This window comes from Myzus persicae, unplaced genomic scaffold (assembly GCF_001856785.1).
Source record: "Myzus persicae strain clone G006 unplaced genomic scaffold, MPER_G0061.0, whole genome shotgun sequence".
In the NCBI taxonomy this organism is placed as follows: Eukaryota; Metazoa; Arthropoda; class Insecta; order Hemiptera; family Aphididae; genus Myzus; species Myzus persicae.
Genome location: NW_019100470.1, coordinates 1,411,101 through 1,425,615, shown reverse-complemented (window position 1 = coordinate 1,425,615; position 14,515 = coordinate 1,411,101). Strand labels below are relative to the sequence as shown.

General features: G+C 30.9%; 2 protein-coding genes across 7 annotated transcripts in view; both read left to right on the top strand.

Moving 5' to 3' along the window:
* LOC111040906 (sodium-dependent nutrient amino acid transporter 1-like) overlaps positions 1 to 1,172 on the top strand; it is a 43,258-nt gene extending 42,086 nt beyond the window's left edge. For 5 of the 6 annotated variants that reach the window (XM_022325009.1, XM_022325294.1, XM_022325160.1 and 2 more), the window contains one exon: positions 25 to 1,172. In XM_022325009.1, the coding sequence (XP_022180701.1) occupies positions 25 to 456 (432 nt within the window). In that variant the 3' untranslated portion in view covers positions 457 to 1,172. The remainder of the gene's footprint in view (positions 1 to 24) is intronic. The other variant, XM_022325079.1, reaches the window with a different exon arrangement.
* Positions 1,173 to 9,480: 8,308 nt separating this feature from the next.
* On the top strand, positions 9,481 to 13,950 carry LOC111042850 (UDP-glucuronosyltransferase 2C1-like). Its single transcript, XM_022327555.1, has 7 exons — positions 9,481 to 10,302; positions 10,983 to 11,202; positions 11,579 to 11,798; positions 11,900 to 12,132; positions 13,173 to 13,217; positions 13,575 to 13,725; positions 13,863 to 13,950. The coding sequence occupies exons 1-7, from the start codon at positions 9,481 to 9,483 to the stop codon at positions 13,948 to 13,950; spliced, it is 1,779 nt and encodes a 592-aa protein (XP_022183247.1).
* Positions 13,951 to 14,515: the final 565 nt, after the last annotated feature.

The following is a 14,515-nucleotide window of genomic DNA, read 5'->3' as shown; positions in this document are numbered from 1 at the left end:
CCGGTTGGTTTATGTTCTCCGCAGAAATTCCTGAGCACCATCAAACCTGCACGGAACTGGGGTCCGGTGGACCCAATATATAGACACTGTTGGGTGCAGTGGAAGAAACAGTACCAGGTTACAGGTGAGAGGGACTTCACGTTGAGGCGACGTGGTACCAAGGACTACACGCATTCCATCAAGCGGGGCAAACACGCTGCACCTCCAGGCACGGCATATAGTGTCAGCCCGACGTCGTTGGATCGTACGTCATCATGTTACAGCATAGATGGTGTTGGAGGTTTGTCTCGTCAGCACTCTTCTGATCAACAATCACAACATCAACAACAACAACAACAACAACAACAACAACAAAACCTTCACCAGTACCACTACAACCACACAATGGCCGACCAAAGGCGGTGGACCGCCGCGGAACCCAAAAACAGCGGTGGGACTTCTATCAATTATATGTGATCCGTAACGACTAGTATTCATCGTTTGTGTTATAACTTGTAGTTATATTATTACACGTTAGGATATTTTATTTATTTATTCATATGGAAATGATAACGTATTGAAGTGTCTGATTTGTTTGATTTTTTCTCTACTTGCGCATTGTGTTATCTTTTTAATTTTTATATGATACATTATATTATGAGCTATCCTTATTTTAAAAAGAGTTAAGAGAGACTTAAATACTTTTTGTTTTAATTTTTTTTCAACAAAAGTGTTCGATGACTAATATTGTTGGTTTTAAATTTAACCAGGGTATGAATGTTTTATGTCCACACCAAAATCACTGAATTATATTTATCGAATAGGTACTATATTTAAGTCTCTCCAAAGTTTAGAGTAAGGTTTAGGATAATTTAAAGTTACCATCATTGATTAACATGACAACTTTTGTTGTAGTCTAACGACAGTGGTTTTTATATACACGTGTTTTTTTAAAGGACTGATTTGTACATATTTTTTTTTTACATGTTTAAGTTGTTCAAAGGTTTAACATGTAATAACGTTGACCTTTATTTTTTATTAGTAACTATATATTATTACTGTTACGATGTAAATAATAAAATAATATATTATGATTAAGTTGTTTATGAAATGTTTTGTTATTGTTTATATAACAACTGCTAACGTGTAGTATAATTGAACCACATAATATATATACGTATGAAACCATGAAACACATAAAATTGTGTGTTATTCAAATTATTGACTATAAACAAAACAAGCTCTAAAGTGTGTGTATTACTTAAATATTTTTAAAATGTACGTAACCAAGGTCTGCGACTTAAACACAGTATTCGGTCAAAATCAGGGGCGCACCCAGGATTTTTTTTTTTTGAGGGGGGGGACTAAATTCAAAAAATTTTTAATATTAATAGGTAGTATTTATTTTGAAATATGTACAGAAATCTTAAAGCTTGTTTACAATCTTATAAAGTTGAGACGCCTTGGTCCTTTATCCCCTGGTTCCCCATTATTGATAGTACTTCTGAAGTGTGAACATCGATTTCTCTGTGAATATGAAGCATAGCGGTTTGAGATAAACTAAATTGTATCGATAAAAATGTATAATTTAGACGTTTCCGGTATCCTACACAGTACACAGTTTCAACTAGCGACGTCGCGACGATAATAATAAACAACAGAGGTCTCTCCCGGGGCCCGGAATGACAGGTATAAATATAATATTATGACATTATATTGTTATACCTAATGTTTAAATTTCGATAGTTGATATTTTTTTTTTATAATAATTTAAAGTCAAATGTCAATTGTCAATAAACCTAATAAAATATGTTTTGGGGCTAGCCATTTAGGGGGGGGGCTAAAGCCCGTTAGCCACCCCCTTGGGTGCGCCTTTGGTCAAAATGTACGACAGCATATCTAAACCAAAATAATTTTTTCCTCTAACAGTCTTAAGTTTGTACATTGACTTAAAGGTTTATAATTGTCATTTTATTTATTTATTTTGATGCCATAATATGACATTTGACAAAATGTATAATATATCAATAACAATTAGCGAAACAATGTATAAGATGGAGTGCTTATAGTTTATAACTTCAGTCATGAGAAACGGAATACATTAAATAATAGTAAGGTAGCTTAAAAACAAAAAAATATTTATTACACCGTCGAAGCATTCTGTGTGTGGAATGATTGTAACCATATACTAGATAAGCGATAGAAAAGTGAGTGGTTCCTTATTGATGTGAGTAGATCGGAATCATCAACGGTAGTTTATAAAAATTAAAACATACATAATATAATGGGCGTATGTAATTTACGCCGAAAACAACCCTCCCCCCCAAAAAAAAAATATATGTAATTTGCGCCACATCTAAAATTGTATTTTGGTAATTTGCTCCACTTTTTAAGTTTGTAATTTGCGCCAAATAAAACTAAATAAAAAGGCAATATGTAATCTGCGTCATCGTTTACCTATAAAAATATTGTAATTTGCGCCATAGTTCACCTTATTGAAATTGTAATTAGCACCACAAGTTAAACGAACTCCATGTACTTATATTTTAATATTAAGTACATTTTCGTTTAGTAATAAAACATATAAAAATCAGTCATAAAAGAAAAAGAAAATTAGAAAAGAGAAATTAAAAAGGTGTGAAAAGAGAAAGTAAAAAGGTGTGAAGAAATTAGTAAAAAGGTGTGAAAAAAGAAAGTAAAAAGGTATGAAAAAATTAGCAAAAATCAGTAAAGAGGTGTGAAAAATTTAGTAAAAAGCTGTGAAAAAATTTGTAAAAAGGTGTGAAAATATTAGTAAAAAGGTGTGAAAAAATTAGTAAAAAGGTGTGAAAAAATTTGTAAAAAGGTGTGAAAAAAAGGTAAAAAAGTGTGAAAAAATTTGTAAAAAGGTGTGAAAAAAGAAGTTAAAAAGGTGTGTAAAAATTAGTAGAAATTAGTAAAATGGTGTGAGAAATTTGGTAAAAGGTTTGAAGAAATTAGTAAAAAGGTGTGAAAAGTTGGTATAAAGGTGTCTAAAAATTTGTAAAAAGGTTGGAAAATATTAGTAAAAAGGTGTGAAAAAATTTGTAAAAAGGTGTGAAAAAATTAGTAGAAATTAGTAAAATGGTGTGAGAAATTTAGTAAAAAGGTGTGAAGAAATTAGTAAAAAGGTGTGAAAAGATTTGTAAAAATGTGTGAAAAAAGAAGGTAAAAAAGTGTGAAAAAATTAGTAAAAAAGTGTGAAAAAATTAGTAAAAAGGTGTGAAAAAATTAGTAAAAAGGTGTGAAAAAATTAGTAAAAAGGTGTGAAAAAATTTGTAAATAGGTGTAAAAAAATTTGTAAAAAGGTGTGAAAAAAGAAGGTAAAAAGGTGTGAAAAAATTTATAAAAAGTTGTGAAAAATTAGTAAAAAGGTGTGAAAAAATTTATTTTTTTAATTTAATTTACTTTAATATATAATTTTTTCACACCTTTTTACTTTCTTTTTTTACACTTTATGTGTCTGACCTGAGATGGTAAATTCCAACAATATTGAAGGAGAAGGTGTGGCGCAAATTATATATTCCATTTCGTTTTCTGCCATGGTGCAAATGAGCAAAATTAATTTGTATATGTGGCGCAAAATACATGTTATATTTTTATATTTCGGCACAAATTACATACGTCCTTAAATGTACCTTTTGATGGCGTAAATTACAGGTAATTAAATTGGCGCAATATACCATCTCCCAATATTATTGTAATAATATTATTTGGGGTTGCTTTGGTGTACAATTCCTGTTTTATATTAGCACCCTCATTATTTATGCTGTATATAGTTTACGTTCATTAATATTATGAACCTATACTGTACAAAACTATTATTAAATATTAAATTTTATAAATGATTATTGATTATAGGTATTGAATAGGTTGGCGTGGTGGGAAAATTGCTCATTGTGTGATCTATTATTTACTATCATAAGACTATAAAAACATGAACATGTTGTACATATTATTTTTTTTTTTAATCTAACCATTCACTCCCTTTGTTGGGACTCCCGTGAATGCCACCACAGTGGTAGTGTTTACGTAATAACCATTAGTATAAATTATATCAATTATATCATATCCATCGATCCAACGATAGGGTTTTGATATTGAAAACGGATTTGAACGACCTATAATTCCATTATTGGATTCCACGAACAACTTTATCTAGTTACTTATTTAGTAACCAAATTACCTAAACGGCTAAATGATTTATTTCATATTAAAAAATATTTTGTACATTTTATATATTAAATAAAAAAATTGTTAGTCAGTAGGTATCTAAGTACCTAAGTGCACCTATGTAAGTCCAAATCATCGTTTATAATTTATTACATAAATAGTTTTAAGTTGATCAAAATATGTATGTAGATTATAGGTTACCATAAACATTAGGCGTGTCAATATTTCCAGATAATACTCGTAAGGCCGTAATGAAAATATGAAATCAGAAATTCGATTTATTGAAATTAAAATATAAGAAATCAATTACGATAGCATTAAATTTTTTCGGCTTCGCAGAATCAAGTAGCAACGGGACGATAAACGGCGTCGATCGACATAATGTTACTATCAAGATTATACGATTTCGGATTTGGAGTGGAATTTCGTTCAGTATTTGGCGATAGGTCGAACGGAAATGCTCAAACTGCATCGTAAGATACTAAGATAGTACGGCTATCGAAGAGTACCTGTAGTGTCCAAGTGCAGTTTTTATATGTATAGGATGCCCAAGAAAGATATGACCAAACGTTGAACAATTATATCTCTGTCGATTAATAATAGTAACAACCAATTTAAAGTTTTTAATTTCAAATATTTGGTTAATGTCTGCTCTTTATTGGACGCCCTGCGCATATTTTTCGTAGGTCCCGACAGAATACGCTGTTCGGAATGTCATCGCGCTATTATTTGCCATTAATTATTATAATTCCTCTGCACCTTGAATAGTCTGCTGTGAATACAACGGAAGTGCAAATTACTTCCTGTATAGTATCTGTGTACGGCGATGTCGTGTAACATTTCATTTGTGAATATTATCCTATACTTATATACAGTAGCTTTTTTCATGATTTCACGATGACAAGACCAGTTGTAGGTAACAGGTGTTTCGTGGAAATGCGGAGCGGAGGCCCGTGCCAGGTGCCGAATTCGCAAAGTTGATGGAAGTGCTTTGGGCTTCCGCTGAATGATTTAATCACACAGGTGTTCCAATCTACATACGAGTAAATGTTTGATTTTTAGAGCTCCGAATGCTTTCAATATCCGACTTCACTATCACTTCACTGACTGTGATCGGAGTGGACGGACGGCCGAAGTAGTGAAAAATGTATACAAATTATAATCGTAACAAGCTGTTTTATGTACTGACTACTGAGTACCTTTTAAACCTATTTTATTTCAGCTGTATCACTGCCTGTGCGGTTGAAACTTTACAAATGTATACCTTTAGGTTTATGGAAATAAATAAATAAATAATTATTACTGAATACCTAAATGCGTATATTTAATGTTTTTGCATATAGGTTGAATAGCGATTCTTCAATAAGTGTAGACACTATAGACTTAACACTAGACTACTGTAGTAATGCAGTCATGCTTGAATGTGACAATGGTTCAAAGTATTAACTTTTTTGAAAATAATAATTTTTCTGCGTGATGTGAATCCGGAGAGTATATTTTACGATGTTATCGAATACAAAACTTAGTCATAATAACTCGTAACAATATTGTGTCATAAAGTGCAGAAAAAGTAATGTAGCCTTGTAGGTAATATAATATTTACATGCCTACCATGTTTGCAAACATTGCGATTTAGACGAACAGTAGGTAATAGTTTTTTTTTTTATCATTATTTAAGCATTTAATATTATCGTACACACATTGTTATATATTTAACGAACCTTCTAACCAAAACAAAAATTTGGAGAAAATCTCCAAACACGAATTCGACATTTCGGCATACTGAACTAAAATATTGTGTATTGAAATCTTAAACCGAAATTAGTTTGAATAATGTGTTACTACGTGTAGTAGCAATGTTATGTATTTTTCGATGTTTCAATATACGATAGTAATTTTGAGATTTTGTTAAATAATATTATTTATAATAGTATTTGATAACACAAAAATAGAATTATTCAAAAGTGCCTATCACTTGGCCATCGTTGTAAAACTATAGTCGATATTATATACGCTGTACAATCGTTCAAAATATTTGAATACAGAATAATAAGTAATTGTCTAGTAGTAAAAATAATTCGATACCTACCTGGGCATTGAGATAACAGTTTTAGTATTTTTTACATTTAATTTTGAAAACTGGTCAATTTACACTTAAGCTCAAATTATCTTGTATTTATTATAAAATGTGGTCTGTGGACAAGTCTGGGAATTTTCAACATAAAATATATGTTTTTGGGCTTTGTACCTAATACTTTTCCATCCTATTTTCGAGAGGCAAATTTTCGTAACACTCTGTTTATTGTTAGTTAAGAAAAATTAAGAGAAAACGCAAATTTTTACTTAAAATTGGATGATAGCCAGAGATCTTGTGGGGAGTCCAACAACACCGCCTAGTCAAGCACCCGTCGACGTCGGATATAACTAAAAAGTCCAAAATAAGGTAGGTAATACCTTATTTTGTACTAGATATTCGTTGTAAAACTACCCAACCTTATATATTCGACGTCGTGGCACCTACTGCAACGTGAACATTGTGTAGGTACCTACTTAATTGATTTCGAGTTGTACAGAAATATGTCTTAAATATTAGGTGTTAGTGTCAGACACAATCACTTATACTCAATTGCATACAGCGACCGGACTGCTGCCAACTGACGCGTCAGACTGTCAAGACGAATATTAAGTAAAATAACGATTTATCTCTTCATAAAAATCAAAACATATATTGTCCATCCTCTAAATTTGTTATATTTCGTTATAACTTATAAATAGGTTTTTACGGTTTCAACACTTATTCTTTAAATATAGCGAGTACAAACATTTTTTTATGTAAACGAACTGATCCAAAAATTGGTCATATTTGTATAGAGACCAAGTGGTTGTTACAGATAAGATTATCGGTACACATTAGAAACCAAACACATGATGCTACATAGTACTTACTAAATAAAGTTTAATTAAGTTACAACTTTACGAGTGGTTCGATTTATGAGAGATTGTCAGATGATTTTTTATACGCAAAACATCTTACCAGTGGCGTGGCGTGGAGTCGACAGTGGTGTAAGACGCAAAACATCTTATTATCTTACTTGTAGTGAACAAATTGTTGGCCGAGCTCTATCTATTTGGGTAATTTTGACGCAGGTACTAGTCTTACTCTTTACACTACTGATATTTTCTGTAGTTTAATTAATTCAATCTTTATATAATTGTAAAAAATCTTGACTTATAATATGTACAAAATGTCAAAATGTGCCTGTTTGACTTTAGTTATTGTTAAAAATATTTGTATCAACGATGTGTTTTTAATTAAAAGTAAATTAAGTATAAGTAATAAATTATAATACAAATGTAATACCTATATTATGTGTTTTAATCGATTATATATTATAATACGTTTTTAATAATAATTTCTTACAACAACATTATAATTTATAATCTAATTGAGTATTTTTAAAACTATCACTACAAAATATTAGATTACATACTATAGACTTTAATTTATATTTCATCTGAACAAGAATATTCTAAATGGATTACAAACGTAATTTTTAAATTGATCTTAAGCCCGGCAACTATGGCTATTAACTGTTTTTGTAGGTTTGTATGTTTGTTGGTTTGTAGGGGGAGGAACGGTAGGTTTTAACACGTTTGTGTTTGGCAGAATTTTGACTGGGCACCCGTAGGTTTCTGCCATGCCCGGTTGGGGGGGGGGGGGGGGCTTTCTCTTCAGACAGATGTCTGCCCGGAGAAAAGTGCCGCCCGTGGCCAAGGGTCGAACCGGCGGACGGTGCAAATTGCAACCGATGCCTTAGTCCACTCTGTCCCCCTACAAACGTACTATACACATTAAATTGATGTAAAGTAATATTTTTAATCATATATATTATGTATAATGTATAGGTACCTACTTAATCTAATATTTAATTACAATGATTTAGTTATTATCAAGGACTTGTCGTCACTGTATGTCCGTTATCGTTTAATAAGTACTTGGTGTTTGGTTAACTAGGTAAGTAAAAATGTTATTATTTAGTTTACATTATTTTATATTTAAAATTATAAAACATGGTCCATTTTGACAAATTTTGACAGTTCTCTAAGAGTCTAAAGTGACTGTTTACAGCAATTTTATGTTGCTTTGTAAGATATTTAATTAAATAACTAACTTATGAACAATAAGTAGCTGCAACTGCATGTTAGCTATTTGTGTAAATTCATTTGAGTATATAACTCACAGTTCAATACTTTAAAATTAATATTTTAAATCGATATAGGTGTTGAGAGTAGATATCTATAACAATTAAGTCACTTGTTAGGTATGTCCTTTCGAAGTGTCCAGTATACTAAATATATTGTACTTATAGGTTACGCGACGTAGCCCATAGTTATAATTATAAAGGAGCGATTCACGAAGCATGTCCCTCTCATTTTTTAATTTAAGAATACATTTAGAATAATTCTGATTTTTGGATTTTTAAATATTTTTAAAAATGTGATGTACCTATCTAATTTAGAATTCAACCAAATAGTTTTTAATTTATTAAAATGTTTTTACTAAGGCTAAAAGTCCTCAAAAATGTTTTTACGAAAATATAAATTATATATAATATTAGGTCTAGTGTTTGTTATACTTTGATCATGTTTACAAATTATAAATGTAGACAGATTAATACTAATTACTAAAATATTCAAGTCACTACAGCCCTGATATTATCTTCCAATATCATCATTATGGATGTAATAATTTTTATCTTTAGTACCTACACAAAGTTAGTAAATTCAAAAATTACTCGTTTGAATTTTTATTTTTATTTCTACGTAAACATTTTCAGAATAATTATACGCTAAATAATGTGCAGTTGAAAAGAAGGATTCTTATTTGAAAAATCCAAGTTTATATGTCTCCATAAGAAACTCCTTAAGTAGAAAAAACCCCATTTACTTGAAAATGTGGTCTTTAAGTAAATATATAAAATAATTCAAAAAATCCGTTTTGAATGCCAACTTCAGCATTATTGAAAAAAGGAGGGGGGCATGGTTTGGTGAATCATCCCATATAAGAGATAATAATTAAAATGTAATACAATTAACTTAGTTATAAAAAATCATGTCCACTAGGTTTGGACCCAAAATAAATCACACCCCCTCCCAAAGTGTTACTGCTTTAAACATTTCTCATATCGTAAGAAAATCAAAAAACAATACTATTGACTCTTGACAAATTTACAGGTATTATTATTTTAGAGTAAAAACTCATCAAGTACTCATATAAACGGCGTTTGTAAATAATATGATATAAACACCATGTCTGTTTGTACGATGTTGTTTATTGCTGCCATTACTGTTTCGTGGTCTGGTACCCCAATCACAGCTATGAACATTCTGGCTATAGAGCCGATTACGGGAAAAAGCCATTGGAATTTCATGAGCGCACTTCTCCGAGCTTTGACAGACAGTGGTCATCGTGTAACCGCGTTCACTCCAATCCTCGACGGAGAGCGTATCAACTATACGGATATTGATATATCGAAAGAAATTTCCACGTTGGATGTCGGCATCGACTCGCAATTCGTAATGGAAAGCTTTCGAAAATCTACGGTAATGATACCTTTGGTCATGAACTGGACCCGTTGCATTTGCGATATCATCAATGAACATCCCAAGATGAAAGATATATTGAATAGCGATAAGTCTGGTTACGATTTAATTATTGTCGAACGAGCTGCATCTGAATGTGTCACTTACGTAGCCGCCAAATTAGACGTACCGATCATATTTTCGTCGCCTTCGCCGTTGAAAACGACTATTGAATATAGTTTAATAGGAAACAATCCGAATCCAGCAACCGTGTCTCATGTAATGGCCTATCACTCGGTCCCGAGAACGTTTCTTCAGAGGCTTGAAAATTCTCTATTTTTCGCGTATAGCGCATTTTTAAGTGAACGAAAAGAGTCTGAAATGAAGACAAACAATCCTAGCAAGCACGATCTAGTGGAACCAGTTAAGCCGTCTCTCGTGTTTGTTAATACGTACTACGTCACCGAGGCTCCAAGACCGTTTCCACCGAACGTCATACAAGTAGGCGGAATTCATTTACAACCACCCAAGGATGATATTATACCTGCAGTGAGTTATAAAAGTTTTATATATCTAGCGTCAATATTAGTCAGTGGCGTCATTAATATCACTATTACAGGTTTTTATTTTAAAAGGATGTGGCATTTTAAATGGCTCTCAGAAAAATGTTCAAAGTTTATCCTACACTTGTTCATTTTTGTACTCTGAGCATATATAATTATAATTTATAATCTCCTGTTTTTTAATATTGTATTTTTTATAGGCACATATCGATCTTAATATTTTTAAATATTTATTAGGTATACTTAATATTATACCTAGATCTTTTGATTCAGAAAAGTAATACATGTACAACTTACTCGTTTACGCTTAAATTGTATTTTACAAATGAATAAAAAAAAAAAAAAGTGTGTAATACGAGAAAAATTTATCCAATAATAAATTTAATTATTAATCTATAAAAAAAATTAAACTACCCATGAAAAAAATTTATAATGCATGTAGGTAACGATAGTCTGCTGAAGGAATCTAACAGAAAATTAGGCCTATCTCGCCAATATTCTCGATTAGTCGGGACATTTTTAAAATTAAAAGGAAACAAATTCCCTCCTTGTAGCACCACCCAGCCATCAAAACTCAAATGACTCTACTCTTATCCCCGCGAGTTATTATTACTAATACATACTAATATAATATTAAAAAAATATACATAATTCTTTGAACTACAGGATATTTTAGAGTATATCGATAATTCACCACATGAAGTAATTTACTTTACATTTGGATCGATCGTGGATATGTCAACGTTGCCGGATCACATTCAAAACGCATATAAAGACGGGTTGTCGCAAGTTCCTCAAAGAGTATTGTGGAAGTACGAAGGCGAAATGAAAAACAAACCACCAAATGTGATGACACGTAAATGGTTTCCTCAGCGTGAAATACTTTGTAAGTATTTAGTATTTACTCACCTGTAGTTACGTACCTACATATGACATATGACATATGTATTTCATATATTTAAATATATTGTGACATGGTGTTTGGCTTCAGTTATGAAACGTATTCTGAGTGCTAGTCACATCAGTTAGTGTCACTAGTTCTCGGATGGGTGACCACCCGGGTTCTTGGTGACAAATCCTTGCCACACGTGTATACGTGCTCCGATCCAACCGTACCCTTCACCACAGTAAAAACCGGTGAATTATATAACTATGAGTTAATGCCATAAAAAATATATATTGTATAATGCAATTGCTTTTCAATTAAAAACATGACAATAGCTGATATTATATTGTTTTAAGTTGTAATACGTTTCTTATAGTGCATCCCAAAGTAAAATTATTCATCAGTCACGGAGGTATATCTGGCGTGTATGAAGCTATAGATGCCGGCGTTCCAGTTCTTGGACTTCCCATGTTCTATGATCAGCCTAGGAATATAGAAAATTTAGTAGACGCAGGCATGGCAATATCTATGGACTTACTATCCGTAACTAGAGAGAAACTTTCTAATGCTATAAATGAATTAATTAACAACGAAAAGTGAGTTGAAGTATATGCTTTAATTTTAATTATCGTATGAGTTTGTTGTCGGTGAAATTGACGAAAACATGTGTGTTCGAATATGAACTTTTTTTTTAAAGATACCGGATAAATGCCAATATCGTTTCTAATTGTTTCAAAGATCGACCCATGAGTCCGGTAAGTTCGGTTGTTTATTGGACAGAATATGTTCATCGTCATAAAAGCTCAACTCACTTAAAATCTTACGCCTTCGACCTGACATGGTATCAATACTATCTTTTGGATGTGTTTGCTGTAATATTATTATTAATTGTATCGACCGTTTATATAACTTATAAAACACTTATTTTGTGTGTAAAATATAAATAGTAAATAGTCATATTATTTTATGTTTAAGTAGAAGTAAAAGTGGCGTATACATATAACTATGAGTAACTGATGTAACTGAGTTTATTACTACCTGACAATTATTGTAATAAACAATAACTACCTATACATTAATAATATACATTATTATAGGTACATTAATCAAATACTTAGTTAATAATTTAATATGTTCGATATTATACGATTTTGTTGATTAGTTTTGAATTGTGCGGAAATTCCAAGATAGAGTTGACATTTCATAGATCGGGATAAAATAGATATTATAATCTACGAAAAATAACTATAGATATTGGATATTATTTAAATAAATAGTATTTTTATTGAACTACTTATAGATAATAACCGTGATCTTTATTCACTTTTCGTCACATTTTATCCCAAAAAATGTTGTGTACTCAAGGTAGTGATTCGTTTTTTTTCAATATACGTTTACCTATTAGGTACCTATATCTATACAGTGTTAGTTCATAATATTATGATGTTTAATAAATCTGTGGTTTGAAATCGACAAGTTATGGTTCTTAGTGTTTTTACTAAAAAATCTATAATTATAGTATTTAGGCGCAAATAGTTTTTTTTTTTCAATAATCTTAAACTTTGTGAACTATGGCCAAAATTGTGTGGGGTAGGAGGTCTTATGGTTGATTAAGACAGTGCTTGGCCTCATAACACAGTAGTGTCTTCGGCCTACCCCTGCGCCAAGCCAACCTAGTATGCAGCAATTATATGATATGTCTCGCTATTTGTGAGATGCCTTTCAGCTATTGAAAAAAAATCTATTTACTCATCCCTCCAAGTCTCAAGGAAACAGTGGCAATAATGCAATATTGCATTCTATTCAGAATAAGAAAAGTACCCACTACTTCAGATTACCTATAGAATATCTAGCTTACTTCAAAATTTAAATTATTTGAGCTTTAAGTTTCTTTTTCGTTGTTTAAATGATTTAAATGCTATGTAATTGATTACAAGGGGGTTGGTTGGTAACCAACAATATTAATCAAGTAAACTACCATTACTTTTCTCAAACCAGTCAAAATTTCAAAATCTGTATCGAGGTTTCATGAGTATAACGTGATCAAAGGGCACCGACAATATTAATAAATATTATGTTATAAGATACAATGTTTTTCCATTCAATTTTAAATAATTTAAACAGTTTCATGCTATGCGTTGAGTTCTTCTAATAGAGATGGGCGAGACAAGTGCAATTTTTTTCGTAAGTATCTACTAATTCGGTCAAATATACATGGTATAACAGAAACATATGACATATCTGATATATGATATACATGATATTTGTCATATCTTTCTGTTACACCTTGTACATGGGGTATATTATAGATCATTGAAGTTATAATAAATAATTATGAATACCTAAAGTAATATGTAATTAATTAATTTTAGATTTCCTCCATGCACTGAATGGGGAAATCAGTGGTTATTTGCTATTCACAGAGAAAATTGTATTCCTTCCAAGTACCATAGGACTTGAAGACTGTAATGCCAATTTTGTTGAAAAAGACTTCCTTATTCGACCAAATATTAATTTACGAAGGTAAACTATTTGGTTTTTTTCCAGTTTTTATTGTTTATTATATAGGTGCTGTGTATCATAATATTATATTTATAAAAAAAAAACAATTTTACAAACATTATTTCTTTTAGTAAGTTATTGACGATATCTAATTTTAGGTTAAATGACGAAGCAGTTCCTAGTGTTTTTAATTTTCTCAAATGTTTAATGAAACCTGTAAAAGAAAATAGCAATACTAAGAACTAATCAAAATATTCAAATACTAATTAATTTTAAGTTAGTTGAAAATAATTTATTATTGAGATAATCAAATTATAATATTGATGTATTATTATTTATTTCAGAAACTAATGATCGTCTTTCGTGTTCATTATCTATATCTGTGGGGCTATGCATTAACAGAATCAAGAGATAAATCGATGTGTACCTAATACCTATTCTAATAAACAGCAACAATTATTTCAAATGGAGCAACAAGTACCAAAGGTCGCCCTTATAAAAAGGACCAACATTTTTATGTAATACTAAGCAAACCTACTGACAATATAACAATGATTATTAGTGATTGAAAGCACTTGACTACAATACCTTAATTAATATATTAATGTAAGGTAAAATGTTATAAATAGCAATTTACAAGCTTATATTTAATTCATTATCCTTTTTTTTATTTGAAGATCAGGTATACAGTTATAATCTTATATAATAAAACGCAGTATATCTGAAAAGGCAGTGTTATCACCTTCATCACCTTTCAAAAAAAAGTATACTATGTATATATATGCATAGATACATGTTTCTTTTTTTTAAA

What these genes read in the sequence shown, in the direction of transcription:
- LOC111042850 (XM_022327555.1), top strand. Translation starts at nt 9,481, where the DNA reads ATGTCTGTTTGTACGATGTTGTTTATTGCTGCCATTACTGTTTCGTGG. An exon ending in AGGATGATATTATACCTGCA is followed by an intron (nt 10,303 to 10,982) that starts GTGAGTTATAAA and finishes TTTGAACTACAG; the next exon opens with GATATTTTAGAGTATATCGA. An exon ending in CAGTCAAAATTTCAAAATCT is followed by an intron (nt 13,218 to 13,574) that starts GTATCGAGGTTT and finishes AATTAATTTTAG; the next exon opens with ATTTCCTCCATGCACTGAAT.